This window comes from Trachemys scripta, chromosome 3 (assembly GCF_013100865.1).
Source record: "Trachemys scripta elegans isolate TJP31775 chromosome 3, CAS_Tse_1.0, whole genome shotgun sequence".
NCBI classification, from domain to species: Eukaryota; Metazoa; Chordata; order Testudines; family Emydidae; genus Trachemys; species Trachemys scripta.
In genome coordinates, this window is record NC_048300.1 from 136775248 (window position 1) to 136794348 (window position 19101).

At 42.9% G+C, this 19101-nt stretch overlaps 1 protein-coding gene across 2 annotated transcripts in view; it reads left to right on the forward strand.

Annotated features, from left to right (window-relative positions):
• The window catches only part of LOC117875645 (gamma-aminobutyric acid receptor subunit rho-1), an 82664-nt gene that overhangs the window by 10786 nt on the left and 52777 nt on the right, over window positions 1-19101 (forward strand). Inside the window, exon 2 of one of the 2 annotated variants that reach the window (XM_034767011.1) lies at window positions 15143-15196. The exons of the other annotated variant lie outside the window; for it this stretch is intronic. Within the exon in view, the coding sequence (XP_034622902.1) occupies window positions 15143-15196 (54 nt within the window). The remainder of the gene's footprint in view (window positions 1-15142; window positions 15197-19101) is intronic. 2 annotated transcript variants of the gene reach the window in all.

The following is a 19101-nucleotide window of genomic DNA, read 5'->3' on the forward strand; positions in this document are numbered from 1 at the left end:
CAAATACTTTTTACTAGTAGTAAAGGAGTATACAAGTCAGGGAGGAATATATGGTGGCAGCACAGAAGATTGTGTAATTCACCCACTAGGAATAAAAGTGCCCATTTTACTACTAGATCTGTAAATGAATACTAATATGTGCAAAATGCTTGTCTCTTGTTCCTCCAGTAATTGCCTTATCAAGCTTTTCAAGTCCTTGATTATATCATTTGGTATTGAGCAGTCTTGCTTTCATCTTACATTTTTAATAAGGTGTTGCGCGATTAGACTATAATAGAATACCATTTATTTGAATATTTTTGGATGTTTTCTACATTTTCAAATGTAATTGAAATCAATATAACAGTATACAAAGAGTACAGTGCTAACTTTTTATTTATTTTTTATTACAAGTATTTGCATTGTATAAAGACAAAAGAAATAGTACTTTTATTAGGTGAATTGAAAAATACTGTAATGCAATCTCTTTATCATGAAACTTACAAATGTAGAATTTAGTATAAAAAAAAACTGCATTAAAAATAAAATATAAAATGTTAGAGCCCACAAGTCCATTCAGTGCTACTTCTTCAGTCAATCACTCAGACAAACAAGTTTGTTTACATTTGCAGGCGATAATGCTACTCTCTTCTTATTTACAATATCACCAGAACGTGAGAACAGGTGTTTGCATAGCACTGTTGTAGCCAGCGTTCCAAGATATTTACATGCCAGATTCACTAAAGATTCATATCCCTTCATGCTTCAACCACCATTTCAGGGGACATGCTTCCATACGGATGACAGGTTCTGCTCGATAACAATCCAAAGTAGCGCAGACTGATGCATGTTCTTTTTCATTATCTGAGTCAGATGCCACCAACAGAAGGTTGACTCTCTTTTTTGGTGGTTTGGGTTCTGTAGTTTCTGCATCAGAGTGTTGCTCTTTTAAGACTTCTGAAAGCATGCTCCACACCTCATCCTCTCAGATTTTGGAAGGCACTTCACATTCTTAAACCTTGGGTCGAGTGCTATAGCTGTTTTTAGAAATCTCACATTGGTACCTTTTTAGTGTGTTGTCAAATCTGCAGTGAAAGTGTTCTTAAAATATACAACATGTGATGGGTCATCATCCGAGACTGCTACAACATAAAAGATATGGCAGAATGCAGGTAAAACAGCAGGGAACATAAAATTCTACCCCCAGGAGTTCAGTCACAAATTTAATTAATTTTTTTTTTTTTTTTTTTTTTAAATGAGCGTCATCAGCATGGAAGTATGTCCTCTGGAATGGTGGCTGAAGCATGAAGGGGCATACAAATGTTGAGCATAACTCGCACGTAAATACCTTGCAATGCTGGCTACAAAAGCGCCATGCAAATGCCTGTTCTCACTTTCTGGTGACATTGTAAATAAGAAGAGGACAGCATTATCCCTTGTAAATGTAAATAAACTTGTTTCTCTTAGCAGTTGGCTGAACAAGTAGGACTGAGTGGACTTGTAGGCTCTGAAGTTTTACGTTGTTTTGTGTTTGAGTGCAGTTATGTAACAAAAAAAAATCTAATTTGTAAAGTTACACTTTCACAACAAAGATTGCACTACAGTACTTGTATGAGGTGAATTGAAAAATATTATTTCTTTTGTTTATAATTTTACAGTGCAAATATTTGTAATCAAAATAATGTACACTGATTTCAGTTACAACACAGAATACAATATATATGAAAATGTAGAAAAACATCCAAAATATTTAATAAATTTCAATTGGTATTCTATTGTTTAACAGTATCATTAAAACTGCGATTAATTGCAGTTATTTTTGAGTCAATCATGTGAGTTAACTGCGATTAATCAGCAACCCTAATTTTTAAGCTTTCATACAGACAGCAGCCTACCTATCGTACTCTTCATTCAGCTACTCGCTTTTATCGGGACAGAATGCATCTCTCTCTGCATGTAATTAGAGATAAACACACCTCTCAGGCTATTTTTGATTCACCAAAATTATTTCAAGGCAGCAAACCTTTTATTAATGTAATTTAAATCCAGGGTTTTTCCCTCCAAAGATGATTCGATTTACAAACAAACATGTTTCTCAAACTATAAGAAAGCCTGTGCTTTGTTTAGGGGAAAAGAAGAATTTTCAAAGTTAAGTTGGCACTTGTATACTGTGTATATATTGTATTCTTTTATTATATTTTTCCCTACTCTCCTTGTATTTGTTTCTCATTCTAATTTCTCTCTTCAATTTTTCACCCCATCAGATATTTGTTCCTGTCTGATTTTTAGCCTCTTATAAGAGGGATAACAACCTCAATGTTTGAGTTCTAGTTAAACTCTACAAGCCATAATGATTGAGTGTGTTCCAAAGTGGGCAAAACTGGTTTATCAGCCTGTCTTTATTTACATTATCGCATAGTGTCTTCTTAACACTTCCCTTTTGTGGTTTTTAAGGGGAGATGCTCACCAACACATTTAAAAGTATATTTTCTAAAATGCTGGAACATAACATATGACTGGTGGATGGAAAACACCAGGGGATAAGAAATACATTTACAAACTTCATCTCTTTGCCACTACCACCCTCTGTTTACTCTGATAATTTGCCAGAAATACATATCAACACTATTTCAGCAACTACACTGTCCAAGCAGCTCTTCTGTGCCTTTAACCCTTTTCATTTTAGTTACTGAATTTATTTTTTAATGTTTCCTTCACGTCCCAAACTTCACTTTGTTCAAAATGCAGAAATCATTTCCAGTTTTCACTTACCAGTTTCCAAAATAAACAAAAAAACAACAACAAAAAAAACAACCCAGGAGCGCCGCCAGCTTTTCTGCTGCCCTAGGCGGCGGAAGGTCCCGCTGCCGAAATAGCACCGCGGTCGCCGCCCCCCAAATTGTAGTGCCCTAGGCGACCGTGTAGGTCGCCTAATGGGTTGCGCCAGCCCTGCTCTGCCACATAAATCTTTGAGATTGTCCATAGACTTCCTGATGCCCCACCTTATCTCATCACTCAGCATATTGCCCTTGGGTAGTCAAATACCAAACTAGTCTGTCTTCACTCTTTGCCATCTAAGATATGCCATGAAGCTTTGGACACAATGCTGACCATGAGATGCAGATTACATCCTTATAGATCTGTTATCACTGGTAAATTGAGTGTTAGTATAAATGTTGATATTTTAAAGTGAGAAATTTAGATACTTCCAGTTCTTTAGTCATGAAACAATTTGTTTAATTGTTGATTTTTTTTTTTGGCTGCCCTTATAAAGTATGAAAAGGCTTTGTCTGGCTTTTTCCCCCAAAGTACTTCTTTGCATCTCAGTGCTATCATAATATAACTAAATCAAGTTACTTGACATTTTTATTTCAATCAATCCATCCCAGAAATTCCAAGGTGGTCTGTCATATGTTGCATTGTCCAACATTGGACTCAGTGTCATCTCTCATCTAAAAACACCCTAACATCCCATTTCCCTCCATCTCTTTAATTTTAAACTCATCAAGCAAATTAACTGTTCACACCACTTAAATTTTTTCTCCTCCATTTTTCAATTTAACCCCTTATAATCTATCTTTTGCTCACTTCACTCTCACAAAAAGAATAATGGTCTCATTCACCTTGAGTTACTTCCTTTTGACATAGTCAATCACATGACGCCAGGAGTTGGGATCACAAAGGGTCTATATAGCCTATGGCTTAATCCAGTCCTGCCTACATCTCATCTCACTCCCTCTGCTCTACTTTATTTTGCTTCTCTCCTGTCTATTTCTTGTGTATACTTTGTTCACTCCTGCCTTTGTGCCTTCTGGCCCTTCCTACCACTCATTTTGCCTAGAATAGATCCCAACAGTATGTTCCTAGTGGTCCTTCAATCCTTTCCATCTTCAAAACTGGCATTGTACTGTCTCTCAAGATTGCTCCATATTCAGATAATATGGGGATGGCCGGGGGATTTCATATAGAATTTTCTGGATCACTTCAAGTAATACAGTAGAACCTTTTCAGCTCATCTCCACTGATCCTCACACATCATTTGTATGCCGAAAAGGGCTCTCTTCCAGCAGCGATTTAATAGATCACTGTACTGAGGTGAAATATTAAGACTTCATACTACAGATTACAAAGTATGACCAGAAGTAATGACAACTAAACTGTTTGCCAAATATCTAGATAAAGTACCGTTACATTTTGTGTTACGTTCTCCTTGCTTTAAGTTTGTTCACAATTCAGAAATGTACAGTACCCTTGCTCATAAATGCAAATCAATGAGGTTTTATGCCACATCTTCAAAGAATAATATTTTTTTATATTGTATCTTCTGTTTCAGTCTGTGTGTGAGTGGATAAAACTAAGGGGTATAATGGCTTGTGGTCCCATGACTGCCAGTTTCCTACGCTGTATGTTTGCCCTTTCTTCCTTCAGCAACTGTATGCTTTTCTCCTTGTTAAACCATCTTACTCTGCTTTCCCTCCTCCATTCCCCAGCAACGCTAGTCCACTTTGAATTTCTGCTCAAACTTGCTGCACCAACTCCCTGTCTCCTACTAGTCTGGACAGTTTATTGATGCATCAAATGGAGACTCGCAAGAGCTCACTGTCATCCTGTCCTCATAGCCCCTCTCTATTTTACCACAGTTTCTGACTCCAACATCTCCTGTCTTCTATCCACTTCAAAACCTTTGATGTGTCCCCTCAACCTCATTCCCTCCAGCCCTACTTAGTGTCCTCTCCCCTTCCCTTATTATTGGCTTCTCTCCATTCATTGGCTCTTTTTCTCCATGTTCAGGCACTCTTTTTTTTATCTCTATCCTGCAGTACTCCACCCTTCAGCTCTACATCTCTCTCCAATTGTTGTCCCAGCTCCCACTTCCCATTTACCTCCAAGCTCCTTAGCCTGATGTCAACTCATACTCCCTCTTCAGCTCCCTCTTTGGCAGTCTGGCTTCTGCCCTCAGCATGTCATTGATGCTATACCCACCAAAGTCATTAACTGATGCTGAGATAACCAGAGAGGGACAGATTAGAGATTAGACAAAGAACTAGGCCCATCACCCTATCTTTAGACAGCTATGTGCTTTCCAAGCAAATTAAATCTGTGTGATGAGGGACTTTAAGGAGTTTTTAGATCTTCACCCATCTCTGGATAAGGAGGCTCTCCTCAAAGAATAATACATATTTTAATGACTTGAATATGCAAAGTATTCAGCCATTATTTATTTAGGCACCTCTTTCTCCTACTCCTGCTCCTCAGTCATTTGGCTGCCTTTGGCACTATGGACCACAACCTTCTCCTCAAAACCCAAGCCTATGCTATACCAGCAAATCCTTCTAGTATAGATGCAGCTTTACCAGCAAAGGAGTTATGTATACAGTTTGTATCAGTTCCCCAAATGATATACTGTCAAAAGGCCTTTGTTGGTGTAATGGTGTCTACACTAGGGCTTTATACTACACTTCCTACATCTACATACTATATTGGAAAAGCCTCCCAACTGTATACCCGCCTGAGGTGATTTGGCCAAAAAGTCTGGTGAAGAGAATTGAATCGTTGTCCAAGTCAACACCCTGACCACTGGACCATCCTTGCTGTTAGGAGCCAAGATTTGGGTTTAGGTGCATCATCATTCATAGCAAATAACTAGAAACTAAGGTGCAAGTCTTCAAACCTGTGCCCAGCACAAGTAGCCTGGGAGATTAGCAGGCATATCCTTGACATCTCTCCAGGAAGTGGGGAGGCAAGTGTAAGAGGTCCCAAACAGGATACTCTGCCCTTCCTCAGCACTGGCATCTGAGTGCTGACACACAAGGTGGCACTGCTGGACTGAGCTCCACACTGCACAGGGGTGCTCACCCTCTTCGCAACTCCCATTAAGCCGGTTTCCTTTGCACAATGGTTCAGCTTCCCAAATGGTGTCAGGGTTTATCCTTTAAAGAATGATTAGAGATACTTTCTCATTCAAAAGCAGACAAATAATCAGAGCTGGGGCATGATGAGGGGTGCTGGGACTGTACTAGAGAGCGGAGACATTGTGAGGGACACCAGGGCTGTAGGTTGCATGCACTGTTAGGACTATGCTGAGGAATTCTGGACTATGGTTGTGAACACTTATGTGCATGGAACTTTTGTAATAAATGAATCCCACAAGGGTTGTATTTATACTTGGAAGATGCTTTGGACTATTTCTGGGAGCTCAGAGAGAGGGAAACTGAGGCAGCTGCACAAGTTGTACCATGACCTGCCAAAAGGAGGGCATTCTGGGTGTTCTGGCCTTCTTACAGGCACTTTATAGACAAGTATAATCTGGTCTCCACCAAGAGGTGCTTACATTGTAAGTATATTTAATTATTTCCTGCTGTCTGGGTAACTAGAACAGAATAATAATGAGAGCCGTCATCCTTAGTACAAACCTGCAAGCCAGAAGATCCCAATTTCTAATCCTGACCCTAATCCCTCCTATGGTTTTAGGCAAATTAATCTCTGCTTCAGTCTCCTAATCTGTGAAATGGGATAATAATCCTAACTTCCCTGCCTCTCAGGCATGTTGTCTCTCTAATGAATAGTAACAAAGAACTCTAAAGGTAAAAAATGTTGTCTTATCTTCCGTATTATATGAAAGTGTCATAAGTGGTGGTGTGAACAGTAACAGACTGGGGGAGAGGATAGGGTGAGAGATGGGGTAGTACACTCCTCTCCTCTGACATTTTTATCAAGCTATTTTTCCTCATTCTGAAAGTCAGTTGCTCACTACAATTCTTCTGGTACTCTGTTAGGGCTTAGCTACACTTGCAAGTTAGAGCACATTAAATCAGCCCCCGGCGCCCTAACTCCTGAGGTGTCCACACTGGCAAGGTACTTAGAGTGCCTGGACTCCACGGCTGGAGCACCCCTGGTAATCCATCTCCACAAGCAGCATAGAGCTTGCTGTGCCCTGGCTGAAATGCCCCAGTGTCAGTGTGGATGACGTGTTGCATTACTGTGCTGTGATTGGCCTCTGGAAACCTCCCATAATCCCTTGAAATCAAGTGGCCACTCTGGTCGTTGTTTTGAACTCAGCTGCAGGCATGCAGATATCTCCTTTCAAATGCTCTGTTTCTGACAGCCGGCATGCTTATCTGCTCCGGGACACAAAGAAAACCATTACTGTGGAATGCTGCTGCCGAGGCAGGTGTGCGTTGGGGGGGGGGGGGGGGGGAGAGCTGATGTCAGGATTTCCCTCTGCTACTGTCTGAACTTACAAGACAGCATGCTGACACACTCTGCCCCCCAAAACCATTGTCTCTCCCCCAACACACAAACACACTCCCTGTCACGCTCCACCCCTCCCCCCATTTGAAAAGCACACTGCAGCCACTTGCACACTGGGATAGCTACCACAATGCACGGCTCTCCGTGGCATTGCAAGAGTTGCTAATGTGGCCACTCCACTGCGCTTGCAGCTGACAGCGTAAACACACTTCAGCGCTTTCCCTGCTGCTGTCTCCGAGGGCTGGTTTAACTCCCAGCGCTCTACATCTGCAAGTGTAGCCATAGCCTTAGGATTATGCAGCTGTAGCTGCTGGGGAGGGAGATGCATAATGTGCTGTGAAGAGAAGACCTGCAGTGCAGGCTGTCTGCTAAGGGACACTCATTAAAGCAGGGTCCAAATTGGGATAAGTGAAGAGGACATAGTTGCCTCAGTAGCTGCTGGAGTTGGGGAGGAACCCATAAAGCCAGGTCCTCGTGGGGAAGACAGACATATACTGCAAAACCAGGTGTCCGTGAATATTGAGAGGCAGAGCGGACAGGCCATCACAAGTCAGATGATTGGAGTAAAATCCCATGTCTACCACTCTTTGAAAGACCTCAGGTAAGTCACTGACCCCTCTGTGCACTAGTTTCCTCCTGCATAAATAGGGATGAGATTTACCCCCTTTAGAAAGTGATGTATAAAGTTAATGTGGTAGAACACTATGAATTACCAATTTAAAAGAATGACTCTTTTCTTATGTTCACCTCTTGTGCTTGTGTTCTATGAATATTTGTGCTAGCCTTAGCAGGAAAAGAACTCTGAAGTTGCATTTGGCAGTACTGATTAAGAGAATTTTAAATCTACACCTACAACTATTAATGACAGAAATGTTTGTGAAATTATCCCATCAGGGAACAGGAAAAATCCCATGTGACATAACTGCCCCACCAAAAATAGCTCAGTAAACATTGGTTGCCAGTACTTTTAGAGAACTGTCTGACTTCTAAAAACTCTGGCCTGATCACTTTTTGTAACAAGCAGAGGCTAAATCTGTCAAATTGTTTGTTGCAAGTTTCATTGTCTAGTTCCACCTCACTAAACTAGCTTGTTCAGATCATCAGAGAGAGATTGAGTGAGGATAGGAATTCTAACACTAACACACTAGTAGTTTGGGATTTTCACTTTACAGTACAGTATTTCCCTTGGGCCAAATCCTGTAATCCAGGGGTGGCCAACCTGAGCCTGAGAAGGAGACAGAATTTATTAATGTACATTGCCAAAGAGCCACAGTAATATGTCAGCAGCTTCCCACACACACACACACACCCACCCCGCTCCCAGTGCCTCCTGCTCGCCGGTAGCCCTACCAATCAGCACCTCCCCGTGCCTCCTGCCCGCCACGATCAACTGTTTCGCAGTATACAGGAGGCTCTGGGATGGGGAGGAGCAACGGTGCAGTAGGCTCAGGGGAGGGGGTGGGAAGGGGCATGAGCCTTGGGGTAAGGGGTTGAGTGGGGGCAGGGCCTGGGGTTTAGCAGTGGAAAGTTGGCACCTGTAGCTCCAGCCCCAGAGTCAGCACCTATGCAAGGAGCCTCATATTAACTTCTGAAGAGCAGCATGCAGCTCCAGAGCCACAGGTTGGCCACCCCTGCTGTAATCCAAGTTACTAGACACTTAATTATCTACGTGAACATAGTGGATATGCTGGAAGTTGGAACACCTGGCTCTTATTCTTGGCTGTGCCACTGACTTTTTGCATCATGCTGCAAATAATTTAACTTCTTTGTAAGATGGAGGAAATAAGGGAAGATAACCCAGTGGGCATTTACCTTTGAAAATTACTTAGTGCCTTTCTTCCACAGATCTCAAAGTGGGAAAAATGTTATGAACCAGGTGTTAGTGGCCTACCAGTAGAGAACCTTTGCTTCCGAGATCCCACTGACCACCTTTGAGTAAATAGGTGCATTAAGTGCTCAGACATTGCTTTGTGCAGTAAAAGCAGCTTCAAAAGAGAGATCTCAGTCTCACTCCTAGAGCCACCAAAGAAAACAGTGGCCCAGAAGAGTATGGAGTTAACAGGGTTTTACAAGTTTTAAGCTTAGGAGCTGAGGGTGGGTCGTCAACAGGGATAACCTGCATTTTGCTGTACATGTGGGTCCCTGGAGAGAAATACTAGAAAGGGAGCTGCTTCTTGGGATAAGGTAGAAGGCGCCCAGTCCAAGAACTTGGAAAGAATTGCATGGGGGCAGTTTTGATCCTACTGCTGTTCAGGGAAACAGAATGTGTATGTTGTACATACAGACTTAGTGCTATCAATTTCCCATCCAAATGGAAACCCATACAGTAAGGCTCTGAATGTGGGTTACTACTTGGCCAATGGGACAATACTACCACTATTATAATGGGAGTTTTGACAGTAATTCTCAAGGAAGAACTGGAGGATTTGAATGTCTCTACTTATAGAATACATTCAGTAGACAAATGCCATAGGAGAGATGGCTGAAGATTTTCACTGAAATAAGTTTCTTCGGTTTTTAAAACAAAACTTTCAAATCAGGATTTTTTTTGGGGTGGGGTGGGAAGGAAAATTGGTTTAAAGAAAACACTTCTCATTTTGAAGCTGTGGGGAAAGCCCACATTCTTTCCGTCCCACTTCCCCCCCTCCTGAAAAAGGGGAAAAAAGTTAATTATGTGTTACTTAATTTAAAAATTAAGTTTATACTGTGTTAACACTCAGTTACAAAGATGATTTAAAAAGTGAAAGATTCTCTCAAATGAACATCAACATTTAACATTAAAACGTTGATAGTAAGGGGGGAGGGATAGCTCAGTGGTTTGAGCATTGGCCTGCTAAACCCAGGGTTGTGAGTTCAATCCTTGAGGGGGCCACTTAGGGATCTGGGGCAAAATCAGTACTTGGTCCTGCTAGTGAAGGCAGGGGGCTGGACTCAATGACCTTTCAAGGTCCCTTACAGTTCTAGGAGATCTCTATTAATTATTATTATAACTCTTTGAGAGCAAGTGATACAAAATAAAACTGACTTTTGCAGTAAAAACAATTTTAAACAGTGAGCAGAGCTTGGTTGTTCATCTAGAAAAAGTTGGAAAACAGCATGAAAGTGGGAGGGAGGGAAAGATGTTTCCACTTTTTTTTTTTTTTTGAACTTTCACCATGAGAATTCATTTCTGAGGGGAAATTCTTGAATGGAGATTTTTCCTGATAATTCTCTCAGAAAAGTTCTCATTTCCCACACAGTTCTAATCAGATATATAGTGCCATAAGAAACTCAAGCCAGCTGAAACTTGTTTGCCAGTGCTTTTTTGAAGATAGGGTATGTTACATACTGTCTTTACATTATCTATTTTGATAATGTATTGCCTTGGTTGGCATGCAAGTACACTTACATAAACTGTACCTGCACTGGCAGAAACAAAAGGAGGGATTACCAAATGAAGCTGCTAAAGTGATAGATCATTTCGTTGTTCATGAAACCTGGATTTATGTGCTTAAAGGCCTGGTTGCTTGTTTTGTCCCACCAAGTATGCTAATTTAGAAGATCCTCTTTCAAAGCATGGTACTGCATAACCTGCAAAGAAGAATGAAATTGTCAAATGTTACGTACACCAGAGCATCTCCAGGTCAAGCTCCCCGGAATTCATTGTGTCTTTGACTCTAGGGAATCCCTGAAATGCATAAGATTTCAAGAGAGCAGCTGTCTCAGCAGAGATGCCACACCTGCTGAGCTACTACAGTGGGCTTGATAGGATATTAGCAAGGGTCAGAGAGCCTGCTCTGGTCAGAATAGATCTTTTTTGACTTGGAGGGAAGGATATTGTACAAGTCTAAGTAGGACTGGCTTTCTAATTCTGATCACTCTCCAAATAGACACTTAATTCTAAACTCTTGGCTGAAAGAACAGTATTAAATATGTCATGTCTGCCTGGAAGTAACATCCACCATGAAGGCTTTGAGAGCTTGGTTCTAATACACTTCTCTTAACACCTTTACATGGCACTGCAGGGTAGCCATGGTTTGATTTAGTAACAATATTACCCATAGTGATAGACAAGTAATAGCTTACCAGCCTTAAAGGTAACACATTCTGTAAGGATGCGTTACGCTAAAAATGGGTTGACTTTATTTTTCTCTATGCAATGTCAGGGTCAAACTCCACAGGAGGCTAATGTTAGGCAAAGACCGAACCTGTTTTGAGGGCTTAAGAGAAAACAAAGCAAATTAGTATAGGCTCAGGTCACATCCCCTTCCTGACATACAGGATGTCAGACTAGATGATCCAGTGGTCCCTTCTGACCTTAAATGCTAGGACTCTAATAAAGCTTTAAACATAAAAAACCTAACCAATATCTCCAGAGTTCTGATGCCTGGGTTTTAGAAACCCAAGGGCTCGGAGAGAAGCTTAACTCTTTTTAAGGGGAAGGAGCAAAACTTGGTGCATCTTCACCTGATGAAAATTTGGTCTGACATAAGCCCAAAATCTTCTTGGTCACCATCTGTCTCAGTCAGGCCTTTGCCAGAAGCACCACTGAGAAGCGGAGTAGTAACTTTAGGGCCCCTGCAGGGAATACAGAGGGCCTGCACACACCATGTGGTCCGTTTAGAAACTCATATATCTTAAGTACCACACAGAGCACTTTCTGTCCATGTTGAGTTCAAGAAACACCTTAGGATCTTGGCAAGTGGACAGAAAGAGAACACTGTGTGACTAAACAGCCACCGAGGCTTGCCAGGTGTATTCACTCATATTCAGAGGATGTTAAATTATAGATTTGGGCTGGTGGAGAACTGAAGGATCCTGGAAGTGGTAGAAGAGCCTGAAAGCTTTTAGGCACACAGGCCCAAATTCAGAGATGAGTCTAAGGGCTTGCCTACACACAAACTGCACCAGTTTAACTCAGGGCTGGTCTATACACAGATGTACCTGTAAATTACAAGTTCAAAAAACCCAATACAAGATTGCTCACACAGAAATACTAAATAATTTTAACATTACATCACTAGCTAAACCAGTGCAACTTCTAGGTTTAGTCCAAGCCCAAATTACTGTACTTCATAATTTACTCCAGCCTAGCAATGTCCACTTATTGAGCAACCCTCATGGCCAGGGGGTCACATTACCGGCACCCAGCCTCTATCATCCCCCTCTTGTTGGTCCCTTAAGCACTCCAGACAGTCTCTGTTGTGGCTTACAGCACCCCTTTCTAGGGCTGGTTCAACATGAAAGTTCACACAAACCTCAGAGTCCTCAATCACAAAATGAGCCAAACAATCCAATGAGCCCCCAACATAAAGTCCAAAATCTTGTTAAAAATAGTTTTAAAAAACCCTCATTCAAACTTAGCTCTGATTTTTCAGCCACACCCAGAGCTCTTTCACTGTCACTCTGCTCCACACAAAGCAGCTGGTTCCCAGCCATCTGGTTGGAGCTTCACCCTCTAGCCATACTTCCATACTGTCTCTCAACTAGACACATGCCTGCAGCTGCCCGCTATCTTTAATTTAAGAGCACCTGATTCCCCTCAGGTGAGGCTCATCTTGTAATCAAGGCTAGCTTAGCCCCAGGCTCACTAACTCATGGGCTACCATCCTGTTACCCAACCCCATCCAAGTGTACTGAACATGCCCAGCTGGAAATCCTGTTGACTCACACCAGCCTAACAAGGTGTAATTTACACCACTTTACACATCAATTCTTATGTTGGCCCACTGAGTGTAATGGAGTCTAACAAAGTAACTTACACGCTGTGGTCTGTAAGACAAGAGTGTTTCAAGCAAATCACCTAATGCAAAGGTTACATTAGGCCATCTGAGTCTTTAGTTTCCTCCTTTTTGTGACTTCTGGCACCTCAACATGTAAATTACAGCTTAAGTCTCCCTTAGGCTCAGACTCCCCTAACACATTTACCAACATGTAACTTACACCACTTGATATATCACTTATGAATTTGGCCCAGAAACTATCAGGCCTCTAAAGGGAAGTGAGGAAATTCTTCAGAAGCTTGGAAATAGAAAAAAGTAGCGTTGTAACCTGGTACGGCTGCCAGGAATTCAGTGAGCCTCTCCTAATAAAAAAATGAGTAGGTAAGAGACAAAAGCTTTGGATTTGGGACTGCCAGCTTGTGAAGACATGGAGAGCAAAGGGAGGGTGGAAGAGGCGAGAAAGGCATAAATGTAGACAGGGTTGGTAAAAGGGAGAAGAGCTTGTGCTTGCTATGGAAGAACAGCAGGAACCAATGCAGAGATTCAAGGAAACAGAGCAGCAAGAAAAGATGATTTTTTTAAAAAAAGTCAGGCTTTGGGAGTAGGAGGGGATTTCCATTATCATCCACTAATGTGATATGTATTAATCTTGGGCCAAGTCCTGAAAACTTTTACTCAGACAGGATGTCTGCATCTGAGCCTGCTAAATGTGGTACATAATGTGGGACAGAGACCCAAAATGAGGAATACGAAAAGCATATTCATGCAGGTAATGTAACATACTGTGGGATTAATTCCTTTTGTATAACTATCTTTCTGTAACCATAGTTCTTTATTTCTAATGTAAATAATTTTCAACAATAACAGTGACCAGGAAATTATGTGGACTTTGAGGACTAAAATGGGTGGTGTCCCTCAAAATGAGGTATACTTGAATAATCTGAGTTCCACTGACATCAGTGGGAATGTTTCATGTGTATTTACAAGATCAAACCCTTAAATAACAACCAGAAAGCAGGTTGGGGTTTATAGGGATTGGGGTTTCTTCTAAACACAAATATCCTTGTCATACATACCTTCTGTTTCATCTATGTACCTTAGAGAGTATCTCAAGACACTGAGCAAATGTAGCATAGCACAACAAAAATGGGACATTTTAGATATAAAAAATGTCATCCTTGTAAGGAGCATACCACTATCAGCTGAGAGGATGTGTAACTAAAATTGGCTGCCAGGTAGCTTTGATGAGTTTCTGGACTAGGTGCAAATGAAATGCAATTCTCATTTGTCAGGAGTGGCTGAACAAGTTTACCCTAGTAGGTTGCAGTATTTTTATAATTCACTTTAGGCTGCCTGCATTCTTCTAAGACTAATTTTTTATCTGAATAAAACTGAATGACTGCTGTATGTCTTGCCACCCTCTTTTGAATACCTAGTACTGAATGCTTTGGCACAGAAATCTCTTATTTCTCTTCTTAGGTGTTCTCCTATACAGGATGACAAAATCCAGCCCAGTACAGTGGCACCCAAAGGTGCAGAAGAGAGAAAGCTGGGTAGAAGACAAAGACCCATTACACCAAATTAAGACTAACTCTACCATCCTCTCCCAAGAAAAATTCAGGGTTTTAAATAAGTTACCCTGAAATCATATAACTTCTGAGTACTGCATTATTCATAGACAATCACTGGCCAGGGTCAATAACCTCCCTATAGCCAAAGGCTGACCGTGCTTCTAATTAAAGCAGAAAGGACCAGACTGCCCTATAGTAAACATAGGTCCAGAAATTATTATAGATTTCTTCTTGCAGAGCCAATGAAACCAAGTAAATTATTACAAAGGACAGTCTTGGACCCTGTGTAAAGAATGTGATCTATCCTGTCTCAATCCTCTGTCCAGCAACCTAGAAGCAATACTGACAGTAGTTTAGGAGTACTCTGCAGGTCCTCATCTCCTATGGCTATGTTGGCACTCAAGAGGAGACCAGAAGGATGGATTAAAAAAAATGCAGGTGGAAACATTTACACACTTTGTAAAGGTGGGCAAAGCAAGGACACATCGGTGCTGTAGTTCCCACCTACCCCTTGCCACTACTGCCTCCAACGCCACCTTTTTTCCTGGTATTACTCAAAGGTTAGATTTATAACGTGACAAGCTTTTTGTGATATTCTGAATGTTTAAATTCTTCCTTGTCTCTGTCCTTTTCTTACAGTCAACCGCAAAGACAGAGACGGGAAACACATGGAGAAACACACAAGCAAGGCAGGTATGCTACTAAAAACATATCGTCCCGATAGCCATTACATCTTGCTAGCTCTTTATATTATTGGCTGTCAGCAGCAAAATCACAATGCTTTCCTCCCCATCTGAAAGGGTCAGATTTAAGAAAAAAATCCCAGTTAGCAAATGAACATGGGAACTCCAATGGTAAGTTCCGGTTTGATGCTCAGAGTGGTGAGGTGTAAGTCTGTTCTCTCTGCTTCTAGGGCAGGTAACCCACTTGTCAGGAGGTGGTGGTATCCTTCTTTGTGCCTAATCCACTGAAGATGAGTCTGTTACAGCCTTCATCTACACCAGGGGTCGGCAACCTTTCAGAAGTGGTGTGCTGAGTCTTCATTTATTCAGTCTAATTTAAGGTTTTGCATGCCAGTAATACATTTTAATGTTTTTAGAAGGTCTCTTTCTATAAGTCTATATTTTATATAACTAAACTATTGTATTTAAAGTAAACAAGGTTTTCAAAATGTTTAAGAAGCGTTATTTAAAATTAAATTAAAATGCTGATCTTACGCCACCAGCCTGCTCAGCTCGCTGCCAGCCTGGGGTTCTGTTCACCTATCCCGGCAGAGGGCTGATTAGGTCCTTGGCCAGGACCCCAGACCTGGGGGGGAGTGTTTTAGGGGTCAGGGCAGAGGGCTGGGGGAGGGGGTTGAAGGCTGGGGTGTATGTGGCAGGGGTTCAGAGATCAGGGCAGAGGGATGGGGCTGTGGAGGTGCAGGGCAGAAGGCTGGGTGTGTGTTGGGGTGGAGGGGTTCAGGGCAGAGGGGTGGGGGGTGCAGGGCAGAAGGCTGGGGTGCTCGGCTCGTGGGGGTGCTCCCAGCCCCCTGCACTGAGCGACTCAAGGCAGGGGGCTGGAAGGGATATGCCCTGTTCTACCCTCTTCCCCCAGGCACCGTCCCTACCTCTCTCTGCCTGCTCTACAGAGCTGTGTGCATGCTACCGCTCTTCCCCCTCCCCCTCGCGAGGGCCATCAGCTGATTGGCGCAGGGAAGGAGAGGGGGAGGGGCAGGAAAGCACCACGCTGGGGGAAGAAGCAGGGGAGGGGGGAAGCTTGGCTGCCGCAGAACCAAGCTTCTGCCTCCTGCCCCCGCAGGAGAGAGTGGTGGGCGGGGGGGCTGAGTGGGGCTGGGGGCTGGGACCGCGGCATGGAGCTGCGTGCCATTCAGAATCAGCTCGTGTGCCGTGTTTGGCATGCGTGCTGTAGGTTGCCGACCCCTGATCTACAGAATCATAGAAGATTAGGGTTGGAAGAGACCTCAGGAGGTCATCTAATCCAACCCCCTGCTCAAAGCAGGACCAACACCAACTAAATCATCCCAGCCAGGGCTTTGTCAAGTCAGGCCTTAAAAACCTCTAAGGATGGAGATTCCACCACCTCCCTAGGTAACCCATTCCAGTGCTTCACCACCCTCCTAGTGAAATAGTGTTTCCTAATATCCAACCTAAACATCCCCCACTGTAACTTGAGACTATTGCTCCTTGTTCTGTCATCTGCCACCACTGAGAACAGCCTAACTTCATCCTCTTTGGAATCCCTCTTCAGGTAGTTGAAGGCAGCTATCAAATCCCCCCTCACTCTTCTCTTCTGCAGACTAAACAAGCCCAGTTCCCTGAGCCTCTCCTCGTAAGTCATGTGCCCCAGCCCCCTGATCATTTTTGTTACCCTCTGCTGGACTTTCTCCAATTTGTTCACATCTTTTTTGTAGTGGGGGGGCCCAAAACTGGATGCAGTACTCCAGATGTGGCCTCACCAGTGCCGAATAATCACTTCCCTTGATCTGCTGGCAATGCTCCTACTAATGCAGCCCAATATTCCGTTAGCCTTCTTGGCAACAAGGCACACTGCTGACTCATATCCAGCTTCTCATCCACTGTAATCCCCATATCCTTTTCTGCAGAACTGCTGCTTAGCTAGTCGGTCCCCATCCTGTAGCGGTGCATGGGATTCTTTCATCCTAAGTGCAGGACTCTGCACTTGTCCTTGTTGAACCTCATCAGATTTCTTTTGGCCCAATCCTCCAATTTGTCTAGGTCACTCTGGACCCTATCCCTACCCTCCAGTGTATCTACCTCTCCCCCCGCTTAGTGTCATCTGCAAACTTGCTGAGGGTGCAATTCATCCTATCATCCAGATCATTAATAAAGATGTTGAACAAAACCGGCCCCAGGACCAATCCCTGGGCTACTCTGCTTGATACCAGCTGCTAACTAGACATCAAGCCATTGATCACTACCCACTGAGCCCGATGATCTAGCCAGATTTCTATCCACCTTATAGTCCGTTCATCCAGTCGATACTTTTTCAACTTGCTGGCAAGAATACGGTGGGAGACCGTATCAAAAGCTTTGCTAAAGTCAAGATATATCGCGTCCACTGCTTTCCCCATATCCACAGAGCCAGTTATCTCATCATAGAAGGCAATCAAGTTGGTCAGGCATGACTTGCCCTTGGTGAATCCATGTTGACAGTTCCCGATCACCTTCCTCTCCTCCGAGTGCTTCAAAATGGATTCCTTGAGGACCTGCTCCATGATTTTTCCAGGGACTGGAATGCATCTTTCTGTACCTGAGCCACAGAGGATGTGAGCCTATTACATCCTCCCATTACAGAGCCTGGCTCTCTAGCTTAAGCTGGAGAGACCTGTGCTTTTTGCTCAAGAGATCTCATGTTCAATCTTGGATATGTGGCTGCTTATGTGTCATGTGCCGTCTTGGCAAGCACACTAGGGATTGACTAGGGACCTCCAGAGCTGAATGCATTAATCTCTACAGCTCAAGCTAAAGAGCCAGCTTCTATAATGGGAGGATGTAATAGGCTCACATCCTCTGTGGCCCAGGTACAGAAAGATGCATAACAATCACCATCAGTGTGTTACAAACACATCTGTCCATCTCGCCCTTAACTGAGATACTGGGGAAATCCCACACCCTCTACTCACCCTAGCAGCTGGGGGTCCCCATCCCTTCTAGTAACAGAACAGTATCTACAGAAGACGACTTCTGATAGTAGAAGGATCTTTAGTCCAGCAGACAAAGGCATAAAAAAGGTCCTATGGCAGGAAGCTGAAGCTAGACAAATTAAAAACTACCTAGTATTTCCATTTGGAACAGTGAGGGTAGTGAGCCATTAGAACAACTTATCTAGGCCTGCAGTGGATTGTCCCCCACTGAACATATTTAAATCAATAGTGATGTATTTCTAAAATATGTAGTTGAATTGGAGCACCTGTTATTGGGCTTTATGCAGAAATTAGTCAGTAAAATCTATGGCCTGTGTTATGCAGGAGATGGATGATCATAAAGTTCTTTCTGGCCTTAAAGTCAATGAATATAAAAGATGTCCAACCATCCCTTATGTCTAGCTAGGAATCCCACTCCTCGAGCCACAGGGGAAGTCTGTAGCAGTTCAGATGCCAGTACACCCTTTGAGTTCTGCCTCATGCTGACTTTTCTGTCCCTAATGGAAAGCTTCTCTCCTTGATCAGGACCATTACAAATATATGACTGAGATCAATGACATGTACAGATTCAGTAGGTGGCACTAGCTTTTTTATAATGGCTGCGGTGTAGCCCTAGCTAATCAGGAAAAGGAAGCATTGTCAAGAGAACAGGGGAGAAGCTGTACCTTGAACAGAACCACATGAATCCCAGAGGGGGACAGTGAGTTCAGGAAACAAATTGGCTTCCAAGGCATCTTTTAGAAATCCAGTGCGTGCACCCACACACCCACATACTAGCATTTTCCTCTGGGGTCTACAACTGCACTCTCTGGTGCTGCAATATATGTGCACAGAATATATGTGGCTGGAAAATACAGTGTCTGTGTGTCAGTTATAAACTTCCACCTCAGCCTAACCTATACAGAGCTCACAGCAGCAGTCTCTGTAACAG